Genomic DNA, 25,918 nt, shown 5'->3' on the forward strand with positions numbered 1-25,918 from the left:
TATATATAGTTTAATAAAAAATAGGAAATAAAAAATTAAATATATATATGATATATATATTTTGTTTGAATAAAATTTCAAAAACTTAAAACTTATACATATATACATATATGTATATATATATTGTGTTTTGCATAAAAAATAGATATAATCCAAAAATTTTCTGAGTGTATATATATATATATATATATATATATACACATTGAATTAAAATAATCTATAATCCCAAAAATTTATATATATATATATATATATATATATATATATATATATATACATATACATAATATACATATTTTGTTTAAATGACATTTTAAAAATAAAAATATGTATTAAAAAAAAACAATAACAATATATATATATATATATATATATATATATATATATATATATATATATATATATATATATATATATAAATATATACCGTTTTTTTCCCTTATAGGAGGAATAATAAATGGTAAATGCAAAACTGGGCAATGAGCCAAAAACTAAACAATAAGTTCCTTATTTGGCTCTATAAGATCAAAATGACTTTAGAATGTTCCCCTTTATTATTTGCATTAATTTATTTATTAATTTTTTACTTCTATGGATGCAACCCAGCAACACAAACGCTTACTGTAAAACGGCCTCCTCCAGGAGTGTGGTGAGCATTGTCCAAAGAGCCCACCTTGGCTTGGGCTTTGTCTTTGAAGTCCAGTTTCACAGTCTCGATGCGAACATTGCCGCCTCCTGAAGAGATAGACATCAAAACAAAGCGTGTGATTGACAGGCGCTGACATTTGAACTGGTTATAGACCTAGAATGTAGAGGCAGGTGTCATAAAATACCACTGCGCAGGTAACAAATGACACCACCAGGTGGTGCTGCAGGACGTGAAGCTGTCAGTGCAGCTATAATTATATAACGAATGAGAAAATACTGCATTTTCCTTTATTTGTGGTTAACATGAATGCATCATATCTAATATTACACACACACAGTTTTTATCAGGACTTGTGGGGACCACGCTTTCTACAGGTTGTGGAGGCATTGCCAAAACACACACACACACACACTGGTTATCATTTGGAATGAGGACCAAATGTTTTATCAGGACTTGTGGGGACCACCCTTTCTATCAATCAATCAATTAATCAATCAATCAATCAATCAATGATTATTTATATAGCCCTAAATCACTAGTGTCTCAAACGGCTGCACAAACCACAACGAAATCCTCGGTAGAGCCCAAATAAGGGCAAGAAAAACTCACACCCAGTGGGACGTCGGTGACAATGATGACTATGAGAGAAACCTTGGAGAGGACCGCATGTGTAGGCACCTCCCCCCCCCCCCCCTGCCCCCCTCTAGGGGAACTGAAAGCAATGGATGTCGAGCGGGTCTAACATGATACTGTGAAAGTTCAATCCATAGTGGATCCAACACAACCGTGAGAGTCCAGTCCAAAGTGGATCCAACACAGCAGAGAGAGTCCCGTCAGGTTGTGGAGGCATACAAAAAATGAGGTAAAATGGCCACTGCCCAGTTAGCTCATACACGTCTTTAAATCTCTGGATTGATGAAGTAATGTGCTGTTCATACTTACTGGGGACCCTGGGGAAAAGGAGTTAATATGCTTCATGGGGAACAAATTTTAATAATTTTGCATAATTCACACAAATTTGTACGTAACTACTGAGGACTTCAGAATGGATCTGACTATCATTTAAAAAGGTTTCCCATTAGGGGACCTGTTTTTTTTCCGGTCCCCATACCGTCAGAAGTCCCCGGAAGGTGAGTGTGTAAACAGAGCGATGTCCCCATTAAGTCAGAATTGCCAGAACACACACACACACAGATGCTGACACGTTCATTTAACGTCACATATGATCTAGATATGATGAATTAAATTATGCCTATATGCCTAATTGACTTTTTAATCAAGTTTAAAAAAAAATAAAAATAAGGATATGTGCCAGAGTCACTCCACCTGTGAGAAAAAAGGTGCCAACACGCTGGTGTTATGACGTTTTTGGTTTTAGTGACACAGTGAAGGAAGAACATTATTTTCTGTTACTATTTGAGAAGGACTGAAAGTGGAGAAAGTGCACATTTCTTGAAGGCGTGGTCAAACAGCTCATTTGCATTAAATCTACAGGCGCGCAAAAAAAAAGGTCATTAAAAGCACTTGCGCTGCCTTAACGCCACTTTGAAAGCACTCTTGTCGTGTTACCTGGACGATGGTGGATGTTGTCGAGAGAGCCGCACTTAGACGTCACATGACTCAGGTCGATCTTCTTGTTCTGGATTTGCACCTGGGATTGGACGAGTCACAGGTAAGGATGACGGTCATGAAATCTCACTCAATCCTAAAGTTTTAAAGAGATTTTTTTTTTATTCTTGTCTGATACACAAGTGTCCTGCTAGGGGGCAGCACTGCTCCGATTCATCGGCACGCTCAACCGGAAAGTATGAGCATGTACACGAAAGTATATTGTAAGGTGTCGGGGGGCGTGAGAAAACAATACACAAGTACAGGAGAATGTTTGGGGGTGAGGTGGTTGGGGGGGGTGTAAAAAAAAAAACAATACAAAAATGCACGTGAGTATTTGATAAGGTGTCGAGGGCGTGATAAAACAATACATAAGTACATGTATGTATAGGATAAGCTGTCAGGGGGCGTGAGAAAAAAATACACAAGTACAAGTAAGTATACGATAAGGTGAAGGGGGCGTGAGAAAACAAGAAAGAAGTACACGTAAGTATAAAATAAGGTGTCAGTGGGTGTGAGAAAACAATACACAAGTACACGTAAGTATACGATAATGTTTGGGGGTGTAAAAACACAAAACACAAGTGCACGTGGGTATATGATAAGGTGTCTGGGGTGTGTGAGAAAACAATACACGAGTACACTTAAGTATATGATAAGGTGTCAGGGAGCGTGAGAAAACAATACACAAGTACATGTAATTATAGGATAAGGTGTCTCAAAGGCATGAGAAAACAATACACAAGTACACGTAAGTAGATGATAAGGTGCCAGGGAGCGTGAACAAACCATACACTAGTATATGTACAGTAAGTATACGATTAGGTATTGGGGGGGGTGAAAAAACAATACACAAGTACACGTAAGTAGATGATAAGCTGTCAGGCAGCGTGAAAAAACCATACACTAGTATATGTAAGTATACGATTAGGTATTGGAGGGTGTGAGAAAACAATACACAAGTACACGTAAATATAAGATAAAGTCTCAGGGGGATTGAGAAAACAATACACAAGTACATGTAATTATAGGATAAGGTGTCTGAAGGGCGTGAGAAAACAATACACAAGTACACGTTAGTAGATGATAAGGTGTCAGGGAGCGTGAAAAAAAAATACACCAGTATATGTAAGTATACGATTAGGTATTGGGGGGTGTGAGAAAACAATACACAAGTACACGTAAATATATGATAACGTGTCAGGGGGCATGAGAAAACCATACACAAGTACATGTAAGTATAGGATAAGGTTTCTCGTTGGGGGTTTTGAGAAAACGATACACAAGTACACGTAAGTATACAATAAGGTGTCTGGGGGCATGAAAAAACAATACATCAGTATATGCAAGTGTATGATAAAGAGTCTGGGGGGAGGAGGGGCGTGTATACTTACATAATAAGGTGTCGGGGGGCGTGAGACAACAATACACCAGTATATGTAAGTATACGATAAGGTATTGGGGGGTGTGAGAAAACAATAAACAAGAACACGTAACGTGATAATGTTTGGGAGGTGTGAAAAAAACAATACACAAGTGCACATGGGTATTTGATAAGGTGTTAGGGGCGTGAGAAAACAATACAGAGGTACATGTAAATATACGATAAAGTGTCAGGGGGCGTGGGAAAAAAATAAACAAGTACACGTATGTATATTATTAATTTTTGGAGGTGTAAAAAACAATACACGAGTGCACGTGAGTATTTCATAAGGTGTCGGGGCGTGAGAAAACAATACACAAGTACACGTAAATATACGACAAGGTGTTGGGGGTGTGAGAAAACAATACACAAGTATATGTAAGTATACGATAAGGTGTCTGAGTGTATAACAAAACAATACAGAAGTACACAAAGTATACAATAAGGTGTTAGGGGGGTGAGAAAACAAAACACAAGTATATGGAAGTATACGATAAGCTATCTGAGGGTGTGAAAAAACAAGAAAGGAGTACACAAAGTATACAATAAGGTATCTGGGTGTGTGAGATAACATTACACCAGTATATGTAAGTATATAGTAAGGTGTCGGGGGTGGGTGGGGCATGAGAAAACAATACACAAGTATACGATAAGGTATTGGGGTGTGTGAGATAACAATACACCAGTATATTTAAGTATTTGAAAAGGTGTCGGGGCGTGAGAAAACAATACACCAGTATATGTAAGTATATAGTAAGGTGTCGGGGTGGGTGGGGCATGAGAAAACAATACACAAGTATACGATAAGGTATTGGGGTGTGTGAGATAACAATACACAAGTATATTTAAGTATTTGAAAAGGTGTCGGGGCGTGAGAAAACAATACACCAGTATATGTATGCAGACGATAAGGTGTGTGTGGGGGGGTGAGGGTGAAAAAAATACACAAGTACACGTGAGTATAGGATAAGGTGTCGGGGCCTGAGAAAACAATACACAAGTACATTTAAATATACAATAAGTGTCAGGGGGCGTGAGAAAAAAATAAACTAGTAAGCGTAAGTATATGGTAATGTGTGGAGGTGTAAAAAAACAATACACAAGTGCACGTGAGTATTTGATAAGGTGTGGGGGCGTGAGAAAATAATACACAAGTACACGTAAATATACAATAGGTGTCGGGGGCTTGAGAAAACAATACACAAGTACACAAAGAAATATACGATAAGGTGTCGGGGGTGTAAGAAAATAATACACCAGTATATGTAAGCATATGATAAGGTGTCTGGGGGCGGGGGGGTTGAGAAAACAATACAACAGTATATGTAAGTATACTATAAGGTATGGGGGGTGTAAAAATACAATACACATGTGCACGTGAGTATTGGATAAGATGTCTGGGGCATGAGAAACAATACACAAGTACAAGTAAGTATAAGAGAAGGTGTCTGGGGGGGTGAGAAAACAATACACAAGTACACGTAAATATTTGATGAGGTGTTGGGGTGTGTGAGAACACAATACACAAGTACACGTAAGTATACGGTAATGTGTTGGGGGGGTTTTAGAAAACAATATAAATATACAATAAAGTGTTGGGGTGTGTGAGAAAACAATACACAAGTACATGTAAGTATACGATAAGGTGTTGGGGGGGTTTTAGAAAACAATATAAATATACGATAAGGTGTGTGTGAGAAAACAATAAACAAGGTAGTAAGTATACGATAAGGTGTTGGTAAGTTGTGAGAAAACAATACACAAGTACACTTAAGTATACGATAAGGTTTTGGGAAGGTAGCAGAAAACAATACACAAGTACACATAAGTATACGATAAGGTTTTTTTTTTTTTTAGAAAACAATACACAAGTACACGTAAATATACGATAAGGTGTCTGGGGGGTGTGAGAAAACAATATACAAGTACACGTAAGTATACAATAAGGTATTGGGGTCAGGGGGCGTAAGAAAACAATACACAAGTACACGTAAGTATACGATAAGGTGTTGGGGGCGTTAGAAAACAATACACAAGTCAACGTAAGTATACGATAAGGTATTGGGGGGCACGGGACGTGAGAAAACAATAGACAAGTACACGTAAGTATACAATAAGGTATTAGGGGCAGGGGGCGTGAGAAAACAATACACAAGTACACGTAAGTATACGATAAGGTGTTGGGGGCGTGAGAAAACAATACACAAGTACACGTAAGTATACGATAAGGTTTTGGGGGGGCGTGAAAAAAACAATACACAAGTACATGTAAGTATAAGATAAGGTGTCGGGGGCGTGAGAAAACAATACACAAATACACGTAAGTCCACGAAAATATACATAAGTATACAAAACTAAACAATAAGGGGGGGGTGATAAAACATACATAAAACGATACGCATAAGATGTGGGCGGGGCATTGTGCCACAAGTTGCTGCGACCATCTTTGGCCAGTTTTGGGCACAAAAAAGTGGTTTCACTTTAACAAACCTCTCCGAGAAACTTTGCCCGAATGACAGAGGAAACGATTAATTGTGAACACATTTTGCAGAAGTGGGCGTGGCCTTGCTAGGACGATTCACCACAAAAAAAAAACACGAAACGTTAATACCTCCGTTCCAAAAATTCAGATCGTGACCTTACTTGGCAGAAACGTTAAGGACGGCACCCTGAAGTGTCTGATGGGTCAGTACCGGGTCCTACCGACTCGTAGTGGGTGGAGCCTAGTGGCAAAAACTGCCCCTCGCCGTCTCCAATCTGTCATTTCTGGACTTGAGATTGTTACTTCCTTATAAATGCTCCATTCTTCTAAACAGTTTTGGTGGTGGGTTCAAGGCTTTGGGAAGGACATGACTGTCAGCCGGAAAGACTCGCGTAAAAGTCGTCACCAAAATGGCGGCAGAAAAAAACCCATATTTGAAAACAAACAGGAAGTCGACCTAAGATACTGGAAGTGGGCGTGGCATAGGGTCAAACGTTAATCTAAAAGGTCCGCCAAAAAACTTTTAACATTTATAAATAATTTCCACAAATTCAGATCTTCTTTTATTTGCATATTTTTATTTTTGTCGCCATCTTTTCTTTTAAAAAACCTCTAAAGGTTTACTGGCCACATATGTGGACACCACCTTTTAGCACTTATTTCCAAAATTGTGTACACTACTGAATTGGGATCTTATGGCCACTTATGTGGACACTTGAAGTGCCATCTGTTGGTGTCAGAAGAGTATAACATACAATGGAATTTGGAAAAAAAGAACGTGTAAAAATAAGAATTAGCATGTCACTAAACATGAAGTACACATTTGTGCACTTATGGACTGAGTACATAATATCAAAAGATGATTCTTAAGTTTTTATTCTAATTAGAGTCCAATTAGCAAAGAGAAAAAACAAAAGTGTGTAAACAAAATGCTTGGGTGTTTTAAGTGATTATAATAAACTAGAACATTCCCACGAAAATTTTGACGGGCCTGCTATCTGTGCTTTGAATTCGGTGCCGAGTATCATAATTTGTGAGTTTTAGGTGTAACTGAACAAAAAGAGCGTTAAAACATAAGCATTCACATTTAAATGCTAACATTTAGCATGTGTGCTAACTATGGCATGCTAACAGTTAGCATGTCTCACAATTCAAGTGCACGTCGGCGTAAATTGAGGAAAGAAAAATTAAAATTTCGATGAAAAAGTTAGCATGATTGAGTTAGCTTGCTAGCATGCAAACAGTTAACAGCTGTCACATACCACGTTACATGACTGTAGGTTAAAGTATTGCAAAATTAGCTCAAAAAGCAAGCACCTTGATGTTAGCATGCTAACGGTTAGCACCTGTCACCTAGATGTATGACTGTTAGGTGTATGGCTTTCTAATTAGAGGAAAAAAACGTAAAGCTGGCTAAAACATTAGCACTTTAATGTTAGTGTGTAACAGCTGTCACATACCAACGTACATGACTATAGGTTAAACTGTTGCAAAATTAACTCAAAAAGCTAGCATTTTAATGTTAGCATGCTAGCATGCTAACGGTTAGCATGTGTCACCAAGCTATATGACTGTAAGGATGTGTAACTAGAGGAAAAAACATAAAGTTTGTTAAAAAGTTAACACTTCAATGTTAGCGTGCTAGTTAAAAGATGTCACACACCAAGTTACATGACTATAGGTTAAACTGTTGCAAAATTAGCTCAAAAAAGTAGCACTTTAATGTTAGCACGTGTCACCAAGCTACATGACTGTAAGGCTGTGTAATTACAGGACAAAATGTAAAGTTTGTTAAAAATTTAGCACTGTAATATTAGCGTGCTAGCATGCTAATGGTTAACAGATGTCACATACAAGGTTACATGACTTTAGGTTAAACTGTTGCAAATTTAGCTCAAAAAGTTAGCACTTTAATGTTAGCATGCTAGCATGTTAACGGTTAGCATGTGTCACCAAGCTGTATGACTAAGGCTGTGTAATTAGAGGAAAAAAAATGTAAAGTTTGCTAAAAAGCTAGCACTTTAATGTTAGCGTGCTAGCACACTAAAGTTAGCATGCTAGCGTTAACAAGTGTCACATATTGAGTTACATGACTATAGGTTAAACTGTTGCAAAATTAGCTCAAAAAGCTAGCACTTTAATGTTAGAATGCTTACAGTTAGCATGTGTCACCAAGCTATATGACTATAAGGCTGTGTAATTAGAGAAAAAAAAAGTAAAGTTTGCTAAAAGGTTAGCACTTTAATGTTGGCATACTAGTACGCTAACGTTAACAAGTGTCAAATACCAAGTTACATGACTGTAGGTTAAACTGTTGCAGAATTAGCTCAAAAAGCTAGCAATTTAATGTTAGCATGCGTCACCAAGTTATATGACTGTAGGGCTGTGTAATTGGAGGGGAAAAAAACTAAGTTTGCTAAAAAGTTAGCACTTTAACCTTAGCGTGCTAGAACGCTAAAGTTAGCACTCTAACGTTAACAAGTGTCACATACCGAGTTACATGACTGTAAGTTGAACTGTTGCAAAATTAACTCAAAAGGGTAGCACTTTAATGTTAGCATGCTAACGATCAGCACGTGTCACCAAGTTGTATAACTGTAAGGCTGTGTAATTATAGGAAAACATGTAGAGTTTGCTCAAAAGTTAGCACTTTATTGTTAGCGTGCTAGCATGCTAAAGTTAGCACGCTAACTTTCACCAAGTTATATGAATGTACCGCTGTGTAATTAGAGTAAAAAACGTAAATTTTGCTAAAAAAATTAACACTTTAATGTTAGTGTGCTAGCACGCTAAAGTTAGCACGCTAACGTTAACATGTGTCACATACCGAGTTACATGACTATGTTGAACTGTTGCAAAAATAACTCAAAAAGCTAGCACCTTAATGTCAGCATGCTATCGATCAGCACGTGTCACCAAATTGTATGACTATAAGGCTGTGTAATTAAAGGAAAAATTGTAGAGTTTGCTCAAAAGTTAGCACATTACTGTTAGCGTGCTAGCATGCTAAAGTTAGCACGCTAACTTTCACCAAGTTATATGACTGTAAGGCTGTGTAATTAGAGGAAAAAACGTAAAGTTTTCTAAATAATTAGCACTTTAATGTTAGTCTGCTAGCACGCTAACATTAACAAGTGTCACATATTGAGTTACATGACTGTAGGTTGAACTGTTGGAAAATTAACTCAAAAGGCTAGCACTTTAATGTTAGCATGCTAACGGTTAGCATGTGTCACCAAGTTATATGACTGTAAGGCTGTGTAATTAGAGGAAAAAACGTAAAGTTTGCTAAAAAGTTAGCACTTTAATGTTAGCGTGCTAGAATGCTAAATTTAGCACGCTAACTTTCACCAAGTTATATGAATGTACCGCTGTGTAATTAAGAGGAAAAAACGTAAATGTTGCTAAAAAAATTAACACTTTAATGTTAGTGTGCTAGCACGTTAACGTTAACATGTGTCACATACCGATTTACATGACTATGTTGAACTGTTGCAAAAATAACTCAAAAAGCTAGCACTTTAATGTTAGCATGCAATCGATCAACACGTGTCACCAAATTGTATGACTGTAAGGCTGTGTAATTAAAGGAAAAATTGTAGAGTTTGCTCAAAAGTTAGCACTTTAATGTTGGCGTGCTAGCATGCTAAAGTTAGCACGCTAACTTTCACCAAGTTATATGACTGTAAGGCTGTGTAATTAGAGGAAGAAACGTAAAGTTTTCTAAACAATTAGCACTTTAATGTTAGTCTGCTAGCACACTAACATTAACAAGTGTCACACATAGAGTTACAAGACTGTAGGTTGAACTGTTGCAAAATTAACTCAAAAGGCTGGCACTTTAATGTTAGCATGCTAACGATCAGCACGTGTCACCAAGTTGTATGACTGTGAGGCTGTGTAATTATAGGAAAAAATGTAGTTTGCTCAAAAGTTAGCACTTTAATGTTAGCGTGCTAGCATGCTAAAGTTAGCACGCTAACTTTCACCAAGTTATATGAATGTACCGCTGTGTAATTAGAGGAAAAAAACGTAAATTTTGCTAAAAAATTTAACACTTTAATGTTAGTGTGCTAGCACGCTAACGTTAACATGTGTCACATACCGAGTTACATGACTATGTTGAAATGTTGCAAAAACAACTCAAAAAGCTAGCACTTTAATGTTAGCATGCTATCGATCAGCACGTGTCACCAAATTGTATGACTATAAGGCTGTGTAATTAAAGGAAAAATTGTAGAGTTTGCTCAAAAGTTAGCACTTTAATGTTAGCGTGCTAGCATGTTAAAGTTAGCACACTAACTTTCACCAAGTTATATGACTGTAAGGCTGTGTAATTAGAGGAAAGAACATAAAGTTTTCTAAATAATTAGCACTTTAATGTTAGTCTGGGAATAAGCGGTAGGAAATGGATGGATGGATGGATGTTAGTCTGCTAGTACGCTAACATTAACAAGTGTCACATATTGAGTTACATGACTGTAGGTTGAACTGTTGCAAAATTAACTCAAAAGGCTAGCACTTTAATGTTAGCATGCTAACGGTTAGCATGTGTCACCAAGTTATATGACTGTAAGGCTGTGTAATTAGAAGAAAAAACGTAAAGTTTGCTAAAAAGTTAGCACTTTAATGTTAGCGTGCTAGCATGCTAAATTTAGCATGCTAACTTTCACCAAGTTATATGAATGTACCGCTGTGTAATTAAGAGGAAAAAACGTAAAGTTTGTTAAAAAATTTGCACTTTAATGTTAGTGTGCTAGCACACTAAAGTTAGCATGCTAACATTAACATGTGTCACATACCGAGTTACATGACTATGTTGATCAGTTGCAAAAATAACTCAAAAAGCTAGCACTTTCATGTTAGCATGCTAACGGTTAGCATGTGTCACCAAATTATATGACTGTGTAATTAAAGGGAAAACCGTGGTTTGCTAAAAAGTTAGCACTTTAATGTTAGCTAAAAATAAATAATAAGATAAATACAAATAAATTAAAATCTGTTTTAATTATCACTGCATGCTGCAAGTATTTTGTTTAAAAAAAATATATAATCTATTGAGGATAGGAGGGGCCAAAGGGCCACAGACAGCGTTGTATGCAGACACACAGCAGCGCCACCAGGGGGAGCAAACACATCACAAGAACACAACAGCACAGGAGACTCACATTTCCACCTCCTGCTGAGTAGCCCCGCCTGTCCAAGGAGCCGCACCTGGACTGAACGTGGCTAAAGTCCAGCCTAACACTGGGGATGAGGACCTGCAGGGGTGGAGGTGACCAATGAGCTGGGAAACCCCGTTTTGGGAGCCTCGCTCTTCAAAAAGTCAGCAAAATGGTAGACTTGGGGAGGCAGAAGGAATCAAAAGCCTGCTTTTAAGTCGCGATCAGTGACTCTCAAACTTTGCTACGCCGAAGAATCACTTAAATGAACAGTGTTACTGTTCAAACTGTGTGGAATGTTACAGTATTAAATACGCTTGTTGAATAAAACGTGTTTTTGATGACTACTTAGGCCAACTGCGCTACTGTATTTTAACTTTGAGCCACGTGTTGAGAACCACTGATCTAGAGTATGCAATGGGATGCACGCACACACGCACGCACGCACGCACGCACGCACGCACACACACACACACACACACACACACGCACACACACACACACACACACACACACACTTGTATTTCGTACCTTCTTGAGACCTCCGAATAATGCCTACCTCTTAAGGACCAGCCTTTCTAGATATATACATATTAGTATTTACAACATTAATAATACATACATACTATGCAGATATAAAAAAGCGTGTTGTGAAAAATTTGTTGGAATTTCACAAGAAAAAGGTCACAATTTCACATGAAAAACTTGGAATTTTGGCAGTATTGTAATAAAAGTCATAATTTTACTCAACGCAAGTCAAAATTTTAGAAACAAAACTGAAAATGTGTGCAATATTTTGATAAAAGTTGGAATTTGACTCAATAACAGTCAAAAAAAGCTTAACATTTTGGCAATTTTATGAAAAGAGTCGTAATTTTACTCGACAAAAGTCACAATTTTATAAGAAAACTTTCAAATGTTGGTAGTGTTATAATAATAAACGCAATTTTCCTTGGCAGAATTATGACAAAAGTCATAATTTTACTCTAAAAATGTCACTTGTACAAGATCAACAAAAAAATTGGCGATACTTTGGTAAAAGTCTGAATTTTATGACTAATGTCACCATTTTGCATTAAAAAGTAATAATTTTACATTAAAGAAGTCGTAATTTTACGAGAAAATATTGCATTACAGAAAGAATATGAAAAATTGTTCCCAATTTAATAAGAAAAAAGTCAACAAATTGTGAGAAAGAGACTGCTTTTAGTAAAAAAAATATATTTTTGAATTTTTTGTTTGTAATTGGTTTTAAATCTTCATTATTTACTTCAAGTTATTACAGTATGTCTTTAGATACATATTTTATTTTCTTAATAACTTTTTGCCAAAAGGGTCGCATTTCAATTTCTTACACAAACTTATGTTGACCAGAGGGGGAGCACTTTTAAAAGCGACACACGGTCAATTTTGAAAAATCCCTTCTTTTTGGGACCTCCCTAATTTTGATAGATTTCACCAGCAGGGGCGCACATGAGACATTCTCTATTAGATACAATGTTATTGGGACCATGATTTATGTCCTCACTTGTTCACAACTCCTCATATGGAAGCTACTTTTCCTTTTTGATGTCTCAAGAAGAGCAGAAATACAAGAACACACACACACACACATGCACACACACACACACACACACACACACACGCACACACACACATTCTTGTATTTCGTACCTTCTTGGGACCTGATGAAAATGCCTACCTCTTTAGGACCACCCTTTCTAGATATATAAGGATTTGTATTTACAATATTATATTTACAATGCTAATATAAAAAGGTAAGCATTTATTATTTTTGGGGAATTTTTTGTCTGTAATTGTTTTTTTAAACATCATTATTTACTTCAAGTTATTACACAGTATGTCTCTGCAAATGAGACATTCTCTATTAGATGCAATGTTATTGGGACCATGATTTATGTCCTCACTTGTTCACACCTCCTCATATGGAAGCTACTTTTCCTTGTTGATGTCTCAAGAAGAGCAGAAATACAAGAACACACACACACACACACACACACATTCTTGTATTTCGTACCTTCTTGGGACCTGATGAAAATGCCTACTTCTTTAGGACCACCCTTTCTAGATATATAAGGATTTGTATTTACAACATTATATTTACTATGCTAATATAAAAAAGTAAGCATTTATTATGTTTTGGGGAATTTTTTGTCTGTAATTGTTTTTTTAAACGTCATTATTTACTTCAAGTTATTATACAGTATGTCTCTGCAAATGAGACATTCTCTATTAGATGCAATGTTATTGGGACCATGATTTATGTCCTCACTTGTTCACACCTCCTCATATGGAAGCTACTTTTCTTTGTTGATGTCTCAAGAAGGGTAGAAGCACACACACACACACACACACACACACACACACACACACACACACACACACACACACACACACACACACACACACACACACACACACACACACACACAAAGTTACAGTATCCGTCAAGCTTTCATTAACGAGCAAGGATGGTGAAATGAGGTGCAGTTAAGAGGCGGCGGTCGCTGCAAGAGAGAAAAAGCAGGGGTGAAATGCTGACACGGCAGAATTGTTGCAGTACAAAAACAACAAATACACGTTTTGCCAGCACAGGGAAAGCAATGATTGGATCGAAAATACACAAAGTAGAGGAGAAGAATGTGTTGGCTTTGCTTCTTTGAAGGCTTAAAGAATAATATCATTATTATAACGTCCTTACTCATCTTTAAGTATTATTGTCACATTTGTTCCGATTTTGTTTCAAGGTAAACCTTTCAATTGTTTGCTGGAAGGCGTAGAAAGGTCATGAACTGTGGAACCTCCGTTCAAACCAGGGATGTCCAACTGGTTTTCATTGAGGGCCAAAGAGGGCCCCTTGTAGCAGTGAATAATGTATGAATTTGCCTCTGGATTTCATTATCAACTAAATGAGGCAATTCCCGAATGCTTCGATGCTGAAGTTGAACTGAAATCCTGGAATTATTCTTTTATTTTTTTAAAAAGAGCACACAATTCCCAAACAGGCTGAATATTTTGAATTGGGAACTGTTTGAATCAGATGAAAAATGTAGGAATTTCCCCCCAAAATTGAGAATTTCGGGAAGAGTGGGAATTTTTGGGAAGTGGTAAACCTTGAATGGTCTGAAGGAGATGAAATAGTTGGTGTTGGAATTTTTCAAATTGGTCGAGAAATGTTCAAGTGCAAACCCTGTTTCCATATGAGTTGGGAAATTGTGTTAGATGTAAATATAAACGGAATACAATGATTTGCAAATCCTTTTCAACCCATATTCAGTTGAATGCACTACAAAGACAACATATTTGATGTTCAAACTAACAAACTTTATTTTTTTTTTTTTGCAAATAATAATTAACTCAGAATTTCATGGCTGCAACACGTGCCAAAGTAGTTAGGAAAGGGCATGTTCACCACTGTGTTACATCACCTTTTTTTTTAACAACACTCAATAAATGTTTGGGAATGAGGAAACTAATTGTTGAAGCTTTGAAAGTGGAATTCTTTCCCATTCTTGTTTTATGTAGAGCTTCAGTCGTTCAACAGTACGGGGTCTCCGCTGTCGTATTTTACGCTTCATAATGCGCCACACATTTCGAAGAGAGACAGGTCTGGACTACCCGCACTCTTTTTTAACGAAGCCACACTGTTGTAACACGTGCTGAATGTGGCTTGGCATTGTCTTGCTGAAATAAGCAGGGGCATCCATGAAAAAGACGGCGCTTAGATGTCAGCATATGTTGTTCCAAAACCTGTATGTACCTTTCAGCATTAATGGTGCCATCACAGATGTGTAAGTTACCCCCATACCATCACACATGCTGGCTTTTGAACTTTGCGTCGATAACAGTCTGGATGGTTCGCTTCCCCTTTGGTCCGGATGACACGATGTCGAATATTTCCAAAAACAATATGAAATGTGGACTCGTCAGACCACAAAACACTTATCCACTTTGCATCAGTCCATCTTAGGTGATCTCGGGCCCAGAGAAGCCGGCGGCGTTTCTGGATGTTGTTGATAAATGGCGTTCGCTTTGCATAGTAGAGCTTTAACTTGCACTTACAGATGTAGTGACAAACTGTATTTAGTGACAGTGGTTTTCTGAAGTGTTACTGAGCCCATGTGGTGATATCCTTTAGAGATTGATGTCGGTTTTTGATACAGTGCCCTCTGAGGGATTGAAGGTCACAGACATTTAATTTTGGTTTCCGGCCATGCCGCTTACGTGGAGTGATTTCTCCAGATTCTTTGAACCTTTTGATGATATTATGGAGCGTAGATGTTAAAATCTCTAAATTTCTCGCAATTGCACTTTGAGAAATGTCGTTCTCAAACTGTTTGACTATTTGCTCACGCAGTTGTGGACAAAGGTGTGTACCTCGCCCCATCCTTTCTTGTGAAAGACTGAGGATTTTTTGGGAAACTGTTTTTATACCCAATCATGGCACCCACCTGTTCCCAATTAGCCTGCACACCTGTGGGATGGTCCAAATAAGTGTTTGATGAGCATTCCTCAACTTTATCAGTATTTATTGCCACCTTTCCCAACTTCTTTGTCACGTGTTGCTGGCATCAATTTCTAAAGATAATGATTATTTGCAAAATAAAATGTTTATCAGTTTGAACATCAAATATGTTGTCTTTGTAGCATATTCAACTGAATATGGATTGAAAGTGATTTGCAAATCATTGTATTCCGTTTATATTTACATCTAACACAATTTCCCCGACTTATATGGAAACGGGGTTTGTATATTTCATTTATTATGAGGAAAAATGAACAAAGAAGTGCATAATTTGCATATCTGAGTTAATTTGTGAAAGGGGAAGTGACAGCTTCAATGTAATATACCGTACATCTAACAGTGACTTTCTGTATATTTTGCAGTGAAGTCTGCTGAAAATGGGGGACAGCGCCACCCTATACAAAGTTGGAATCAAAACACATGATAAAACATTAAACAGTCTACTGCCATCTAGCACTTAATGTTGATATTGCACCTCACACCGCGTTCTGCCACAAATGGGGCCATATTGATCCCTTTCATACTGTATGATAAATAAAATTGCCATTAGAATCAATCATGTCGTCACTACAATTAAAGATGGACCGAGTATTTTAGGGAAAGTACAACTTCAGGGAACCATGAAGCCAGAAAGTGCGACTAAGACGACCACGTGGGAGCTAAAAGGGGACTCATCCACTGCAAGGGTGAAGGATGGAGGTCAAGGATGAAGAAGAAAAACATACGTTGCCTCCAGGGGGAGGTTGCTTCACGTGATCCTTGGAGCGGCATTTGGACTGCAAGGACCTGAAGTCCAGACGCGTGTTTAAAATAAGATTCTACAGAGAAAGAAACACAATGGGTGATAATGATGACCAACGTAAAAGTGCAAAATTGATGAAAAAAAAAAATGCACATTATTAAAGTTGTACAAACCCTGTTTCCATATGAGTTGGGAAATTGTGTTAGATGTAAATATAAACGGAATACAATGATTTGCAAATCCTTTTCAACCCATATTCAGTTGAATGCACTACAAAGACAAGATATTTGATGTCCAAACTCATAAATTATTTATTTTTTTTAAATAATAATTAACTTAGAATTTCTTGGCTTTCCCAACTACTTTGGTAGGGCATGTTCACCACTGTGTTACATCACCTTTTCTTTTAACAACACTCAATAAATGTTTGGGAACTGAGGAAACTAATTATTAAAGCTTTGAAAGTGGAATTCTTTCTCATTTTTTTTTTATGTAGAGCTTCAGTCGTTCAACAATCCGAGGTCTCCGCTATCGTATTTTAGGCTTCATAATGCACCACACATTTTTAATGGGAGACAGGTCTGGACTCCAGGCGGACCAGGAAAGTACCCGCACTCTTTTACTACCAAACCATGCTGTTGTAACACGTGGCTTGGCATTGTCTTGCTGAAATAAGCAGGGGCGTCCATGATAACGTTGGTTGGATGACAACATATGTTGCTCCAAAACCTGTCTGGACCTTTCAGCATTAATGGTGCCTTCACAGATGTGTAAGTTACCCATGCCTTGGGCACGAATACACCCCCATACCATCACAGATGCTGGCTTTTGAACTTTGCGTCGATAACAATCTGGATGGTTATTTTCCTCTTGTGTTCTGGATGACACCACGTCCAAAGTTTCCAAATATAATTTGAAATGTGGACTTGTCAGACCACAGGACACTTCTCCACTTTGCATTAATCCATCTTAGATGAGCTCGGGCCCAGCAAAGCCAGCGGCATTCCTGGGTGTTGTTGATAAATGGGATTTGCTTTGCATAGCAGAGTTTAAACTTGCACTTACAGATGTAGCGACCAACTGTAGTTACTGACAGTGGTTTTATGAAGTGTTCCTGAGCCCATGTGGTTATATCCTTTACATACTGATGTCGGTTTTGGATGCAGTACCGCCTGAGGGATCAAAGGTCCGTAATATCATCACTTACGTGCAGTGATTTCTCCAAATTCTCTGAACCTTTTGATAATTTTACGGACCGTAGATGGTAAAATCCCTAAATTCCTTGCAATAGCTCGTTGAGAAATGTTGTTCTAAAACTGTTCGACAATTTGCTCACAAATTGGTGACCCTCACCCCATCCTTGTTTGTGAATTACTTAGCATTTCATGGAAGCTGTTTTTATACCCAATCATGGCACCCACCTGTTCCCAATTAGCCTGCACACCTGTGGGATGTTCCAAATAAGTGTTTGATGAGCATTTCTCCACTTTATCAGTATTTATTGCCAACTTTCCCAACTTGTTTTTCTCGTGTTGCTGGCATCACATTTTAAGTTAATGATTTGCAAAAAAAAAAAGTGTATCTGTTTGAACATCAAATATGTTGTCTTTGTAGCATATTCAACTGAATATGGGTTGAAAAGGATTTGAAAATCGTTGTATTCTGTTTATATTTACATCTAAGACAACTTACCAACTCATATGGAAAAGGGGTTTGTAAAACAAGCTTAGACTTTGTCAATAAACTTACTATAACATCGCCTTTTAAGTGTTTTTGTACGTTGTTTTCTTTTCACGTGGCTCCTGAAGAGTATTTAACATGGTTTCATTATTATCTAGTTGTAGCTAAACACAGTAGGTCTGGCTAAGTTTATTTATATATATTTATGTGTGTATATATATATATATATATGTATGTACATGTCTCTGTATGTATGTATGTAAATATAAAAGTTCATATATATATACATATATATATATATACAACTTTTATATGTATATACACATATATGTGCATATAAATGTATACATATACATATATATGTAAATATATACATATACCATCCATCCATCCATCCATCCATCCATCCATCTTCTTCCACTTATCTGAGGTTGGGTCGTGGGGGCAGCAGCCTAAGCAGGGAAGCCCAGACTTCCCTCTCCCCAGCCACTTCGTCCAGCTCTTCCCGGGGGATCCCGAGGCCTTCCCACGCCAGCCGGGAGACATAGTCTTCGCTACGTGTCCTGGGTCTTCCCTGTGGCCTCCTACCGGTTGGACGTGCCCTAATAACCTCCCTTGGGAGGCGTTCAGGTGGCATCCTGACCAGATGCCCGAACCACCTCATCTGGCTTCTCTCGATGTGGAGGAGCAGCGGCTTTACTTTGAGCTCCTCCTGGATGGCAGAGCTTCTCACCCGATCTCTAAGGGAGAGCCCGGCCACACGGCGAAGAAAATTAATTTCGGCCACTTGTACCCGTGATCTTATACTTTCGGTCATGACCCAAAGCTCATGACCATGGGTGAGGATGGGAATGTAAATGACCGGTAAATTGAAAGCTTTGCTTTCCGGCTCAGCTCCCTCTTCACCACAATGGATCAGTACAACGTCCGCATTACTGAAGACGCCGCCTGTCGACCTCACGATCCACTCTTCCCCCACTCGTGAACAAGACTCCTAGGTACTTGAACTCCTCCACTTGGGGCAGGGTCTCCTCCCCAACCCGGAGATGGCACCCCACGCTTTTCCGGGAGAGAACCATGGACTCGGACTTGGAGGTGCTGATTCTTATTCCGGTCGCTTCACACTCGGCTGCCAACCGATCCAGTGAGAGCTGAAGATCCCGGCCGGATGAAGCCATCAGGACCACATCATCCGCAAAAAGCAGAGACCTAATCCCGCGGCCACCAAACCGGAACCCCTCAAAGCTTTGACTGTGCCTAGAAAGTTTGTCCATAAAAGTTATGAACAGAATCGGTGACAAAGGGCAGCCTTGGCGCAGTCCAACCCACACTGGAAACGTGTCCGACTTACTGCCAGCAATGCGGACCAAGCTGTGACACTGATCATACAGGGAGCAGACCGCCACAATAAGACCGATACCCCACACTGTCTGAGCACTCCCCACAGGACTTCCCGAGGGACACGGTCGAATGCCTTCTTTAAGTCCACAAAGCACATGTAGACTGGTTGGGCAAACTCCCATGCACCCTCAAGGACCCTGCCGAGAGTATAGAGCTGGTCCACAGTTCCACGACCAGGACGAAAACCACACTGTTCCTCCTGAATCCGAGGTTGGACTATCCGGCGTAGCCTCCTCTCCAGTACACTTGAATAAACCTTACCGGGAAGGCTGAGGAGTGTGATCCCACAATAGTTGGAACACACCCTCCGGTCCCCCTTCTTAAAGAGAGGAACCACCACCCCGGTCTTTCAATCCAGAGGTACCGCCCCCGATGTCCACGCGATGCTGCAAAGTCTTGTCAACCAAGACAGCCCCACAGCATTCTGAGTCTTAAGGAACTCCGGGCGGATCTCATCCACCTCCGGGGCCTTGCCACCGAGGAGCTTTTTAACTACCTCAGCAACTTCAGCCCCAGAAATAGGAGAGCCCACGACAGATATCCCAGGCACTGCTTCCTCATAGGAAGACGTGTTGGTGGGATTGAGGAGGTCTTCGAAGTCTTCCTTCCACCTATCCACAAAATCTGCCGTTGAGGTCAGCAGAACACCATCCGCACCATACACGGTGTTGACAGTGTACTGCTTCCCCTTCCTGAGGCGGCGGATGGTGGTCCAGAATCGCTTCAAAGCCGTCCGGAAGTCATTTTCCATGGCTTCCCTGAACTCCTCCCATGCCCGAGTTTTTGCCTCCGCAACCGCCAGAACTGTACACGGCTTGGCCTGTCGGTACCTGTCCACTGCTTCCGCAGTCCTATGAGCCAAAAGAACCCGATAGGACTCCTTCTTCAGCTTGACAGCATCCCTCACTGCTGGTGTCCACCAACGGGCTCAAGGATTACCGCCCCGAAAGGCACCAACTACCTTGCGGCCACAGCTCGATTCAGCCGCCTCGACAATAGAGGTGCGGAACATGGTCCACTCGGACTCAATGTCCAGCACCTCCCTCGTGACATGTTCTAAGTTCTTCCGGAGGTGGGAATTGAAGCTTTTTCTAACAGGAGACTGCCAGACGTTCCCATCAAACCCTCACAATGCGTTTCGGAGGTGTGTTTGGTATCCTCCCCGATCATCGCAGCCAACTCACCACCGGGTGGTGATCGGTAGAAAGCTCCGCCCTTCTCTTCACCCGAGCGTCCAAAACATGAGGCCGCAAATCCGATGACACAACGATAAAGTCGATCATGGAACTGCGGCGTAGGGTGTCCTGTTGCCAAGTGGACACCCTTATGTTTGAACATGGTGTTTGTTATGGACAAACTGTGACGAGCACAAAAGTCCAATAACAAAACAATACTGGGGTTCAGATCCGGGCAGCCATTCCTCCCAATCACGCCCCTCCAGGTTTCACTATCGTTACCAACATGAGCGTTGAAGACCCCCAGCGGAACAAGGGAATCACCCGGGGGAGCACTCTCCAGTACTCCCTCGAGTGTACCCAAAAAGGGTGGGTACTCTGAACTGTTGTTCGGTGTGTAAGCACAAACAACTGTCAGGACCCGTCCCCCCACCCGAAGGCGGAGGGAGGGTACCCTTTCGTCCACTGGGTTTGACCCGTCACCTCTCACTGCCGGCAACACCAGAGTGGAAGAGAGTCCAGCCTCTTTTAAGAGAAGTGGTTCCAGAGCCCTTGCTGTGCGTCAAAGTGAGTCCGACTAGATCCAGCCGGAATTTCTCTACTTAGCGCACTAGCTCAGGCTCCTTCCCCCCCAGTGAGGTGACGTTCCACGTCCCAAGAGCTAACTTATGTAGCCGAGGATCGGACCGCCAAGAGCCCTGCCTTCGGCTTCCGCCCAGCTCACATTGCACCAGACCTCGATGGCCCCTGCTATGGGTGGTGAACCCATTGGAGGGGGGGACCTACGTTGCATCTTCGGGCCAGGCCCCATGGTAACAGGCGCTCGCCATTGTGCCCCAACTCCGGGCCTGGCACCAGAGGGGGGCCCCAGTGACCAGCATCCGGGCGAGGAAAATCTTGGTCCTTTGTTTTTACTTTTCATAGAGGTCTTTAATATACATATGTATAATGTGTACATATAGTATATATATATGTAGATATACACATATACATATATATATATTATATATACATATACAGTATATGTATATATATCTATATATATACATGTATGTATACATATATATATCTATATATACACATGTATGTATATATATAGATATATATATATATATATATATATATATATATATATTTATATATATATATATATATATATATATGGTCATTCTAAAAAAGAACACTTTCTGACCAGTCATGTCACTTTGTCCAAATCTCACTTACCTTGTCCCAAAAGATTGTGCTGTATAAAAAAAAAAACTAAAAAACAAAAACAAATTTAGTCTACTTTGGTTTTAAAGTTGATATCGACCGATTATCGTCCAGGCCGATATTTGGCATGTTGACGTATTTCGGCCTTTTTCATCAGTATCTACCTTACTTTTTAATTGTTTTATTTTACAACTACAACAGAACTACAAGAGCAGATGCAACATATGCACAAATGATACCAGTATTTAGAATTAAATAAATAATAATTCAAGAAGTAGATAAATAATAACCACTGTTAAATCACCAATTATTTTGTCCTGAATGAGAACATGCTCTTTTTGCAATGTTCTACGTATTTAATTTATTTAAGAATAAAACATAATTTTCACTGTCAATAACACTCAGTAATATGTTTTGATTTATTTTGAGTTCTTCTCTGGGGCGCCACAAGTTTCATGTTCCGTCATTCAATCAAATAACGCGACAGAGATGGACGGACACAAAGACGACAGAAAAGACGTCTCTGACAAAAATGCAAACTTTGTGTCAATACCTTGACGAATATGAGATGATTGCATAAGTAAAGAACAACAGGCAGCAGCTCACACATTCTCGTACTTTCTGTAACACCTAGGAAGAAATTATGTAAGCCATCTTGAAACTATAATTTAGAATTTTTTTATTTCAATGTTGACAATAAATCAGGAGGAAACCTTACAATGTACCAAATCCATAACATTTTATAAAATAGTATAAAATGTAGTGGAGTTATTGTGTCATATTTTGACCAATTTTCCCAGGAGATTTTCCATATTTTGAAATTCAAATGTTGATGCTCCTCTTAGACACACGTAATAAAGGTGTTTGATGTTTTTTGATGATAAATTAAACACAACATCAAACATTATGTCAATACTAGCGATGTCCGATTATATCAGACTGCCGATATTGCTTTAAAATGCTTTAAAATGTGATATCGGAAATTATCGGTATCGGATTTAAAAAGTAAAATGTGTGACTTTTTAAAACGCCGCTGTACGGAGTGGTACACGGACCTAGGGAGAAGTACAGAGCGCCAATAAACCTTAAAGGTGCCGGCCCAGTGACATAATATTTACGGCTTTTCACACACACAAGTGAATGCAACACATAGTTGGTCAACAGCCATACAGGTCACACTGAGGGTGCCCGTATCAACAACTTTAACACTGTTACAAACAAGCGGCATAATGTGAACCCACACCAAACAAGAAAGACCAACACATTTCGGGAGAACATCCGCACCGTAACACAACATAAACACAACAGAACAAATACCCGGAAACGCTTGCAGCACTAACTTTTCCGAGACGCTACAATATACACCCCCCACTATTCCGTACCCTAAACCCGCCCACCTCAACCTCCTAATGCTCCTTCAGGGAGAGCATGTCCCAAATTTCAAGCTGCTGTTGTGAGGCATGTTAAAAAAAAAAAAAAGCACTTTGTGACTTCAATAATAAATATGGCAGTGCCATGTTGGGATTTTTTTTCCATAACTTGAGTTGATTTATTTTGTAAAATCTTTTTAGATTGTTTCATGCATCCAGCGGGGCATCAAAACAGAATTAAGCATAATAATGTATATATCGGTATCGGTTGATATCGGAATCGGTAATTAAGAGTTTAAGAGTAAGGAATATCGGCAAAAAAGCCATCATCGGACACCGCCGCTCCCAGTCTGTGGAACGCTCTCCCTGACCACCTGAGGGCACCACAGACTGTGGAGGCTTTTTTTTTTTTAAAGCCTTTTTTATTTTTAGATATATGCATATTAGCTCTAGCTGTTAGGCTGTTCTAGTTTTCATTTTCATTTATTTTTATTTCTATTTTTTAAAAGCACTGTGGCACTTTGAGGTTGTTTACTCGATGTAAAGTGTTTTTTTTACAAATAAAATCTATTATTATTATTATTATTATTATTATTATTATCATTATTATTACTATTATTATTATTATTATTATTATCTAAACCGGGGCGGTTTCGCTCGGTTGGTAGAGTGGCCGTGCCAGCAACTTGAGGGTTGCAGGTTCGATTCCCGCTTCCGCCATCCTAGTCATTGCCGTTGTGTCCTTGGGCAAGACACTTCACCCACCTGCTTCCAGTGCCACCCACACTGGTTTGAATGTAACTTAAATATTGGGTTTCACTATGTAAAGCGCTTTGAGTCACTAGAGAAAAAGCACTATATAAAATATAATTCACTTCACTAGTTTCGGCATATTTTTCCGGTAAAAGTCAGTTCTTATTAAGATTAAAAAGCTTGCTGTGGTATGGAGCCGGATTCCCCAATCTCTTCAATATGAGCAGGCACAAAATGTCTGCCGGCGGGACACAAAACGGATGAATGAGGAGGAATATTTGGCGCATGTCAAGTTTTTAAACAGGAAGGTTTGGGTAAAGGTTGCCCTCTAGTGGGTTCTTCAGACCACCCTACACTGCCAAGTTTTATTTGTCCCCAAATTGTGCAAAGTCTTTTGCTTTTCAACAAAGTGTCTTTTCTCAACCGTGTCTCTCAGCAGCACCTCCAACTCCCACTACTCATCTCATCACGGCTGCTGCTAATAAAGGCGACAGGTGATTAGATAACAAGGCCCACCTCTATTTGAATGTTTTGTGTGTTTTATTTTTATCTACATCCGTCGTAATGTGCAGATTGATACTGAAAAATGAATACCATAAATGTGACAGCACTAAGTTTTGGGACTAGTTTGGTGAAATCTGGACAATTAACACAACTATCATGACATAATCACAATTTGTAGTTTGTAAGAGCTGAAGGCAGCAGAGACAGGAAGTGGCTGGCAACTTCCTCCCATGTTATGTAAGACCTCCACGACGCAGCGCTTTTGATTTATTGGGCATTATTTTTAACTCAACATGTTGACTGCCAAGCAAACTATAACTGCTAATTGAAAAAAAATTCCCTTGGTTGCTGCTGCCATGCAGTTCTGCTAATTATTGTGTGGGATGCAGTGGCCTGATTTGATTTTTTTTTAATCATTTTCGAGCACCGAACACATCATGAGTGGTACACTTTTAAGAGAACTGCACTTTTTTTTTGTAATTGTGTCTAATTGTGTCCCTCACAATCTTTATGCAAGACAAGAACACTTGTTTTTCTTTTTTTACACATTCTAATTCGTAAATAAACGTCAGCAAGAGTCAGCTTACAATGGAGCTAATAAGCGTTGGTCCATTCCGCCTATTAAAAAAACCTCCAACAACAATTAAATATCTCAAATAAGGGTAATATTTGCTTATTTTCTGTCTGATAAGATAATTCTTCTCACTAAGCAGATTTTAAAATTGAGAGTTTTACTTGTTTTAAGGGTTTTGGTCCGGAATTATCTCCGTAAGATATCACAGCTTGTCGCTGACATTTGATGACCTATATTGAGTAAAAAATACTTGAAATTGAGAATATCAACTAATGCAAAGCTGTGTCTTTAACACTCAAGTATAAAAGTACTTTTTTTAAAGTAATACTTTCTTATTTTAAGCATAAAAAAAAAAAATCCTAATGGCACTAGCATTTACTTCATTTAACAATATTTTCCAACAAAAAGGTCAAAAAAAAAATTCTACCAAGAAAAGTGCACTTGTTATTAGTGAGAATATACTTATTTTAAGGTTTTTTTGGGTGAATTGAGGTTAGCTAATTTTAATTGTTATGGAAAGTCTTGACCAGCCGAATGTTCCTGTTCTTTAGGCAAATAATTATGCTTAGTTCAAATAAAATACCCCTAAGTTTTGTATTTCTTTTCTTGTTTTTGAACACTGACTGTTTGCAGTGTG

The 25,918-nt window shown here is 39.0% G+C and overlaps 1 protein-coding gene across 11 annotated transcripts in view; it reads right to left on the reverse strand.

Moving 5' to 3' along the window:
* Positions 1 to 25,918, reverse strand: part of map2 (microtubule-associated protein 2) — a 237,947-nt gene that overhangs the window by 7,806 nt on the left and 204,223 nt on the right. For 8 of the 11 annotated variants that reach the window (XM_061879868.1, XM_061879870.1, XM_061879869.1 and 5 more), the window contains 4 exons: positions 16,596 to 16,688; positions 11,331 to 11,423; positions 2,219 to 2,300; positions 623 to 735 (listed from right to left, as the gene is read on the reverse strand). In XM_061879868.1, the coding sequence (XP_061735852.1) occupies positions 623 to 735; positions 2,219 to 2,300; positions 11,331 to 11,423; positions 16,596 to 16,688 (381 nt within the window). The remainder of the gene's footprint in view (positions 1 to 622; positions 736 to 2,218; positions 2,301 to 11,330; positions 11,424 to 16,595; positions 16,689 to 25,918) is intronic. The other 3 variants (XM_061879871.1, XM_061879874.1, XM_061879876.1) reach the window with 3 other exon arrangements.

This window comes from Nerophis ophidion, linkage group LG19 (assembly GCF_033978795.1).
Source record: "Nerophis ophidion isolate RoL-2023_Sa linkage group LG19, RoL_Noph_v1.0, whole genome shotgun sequence".
NCBI classification, from domain to species: Eukaryota; Metazoa; Chordata; class Actinopteri; order Syngnathiformes; family Syngnathidae; genus Nerophis; species Nerophis ophidion.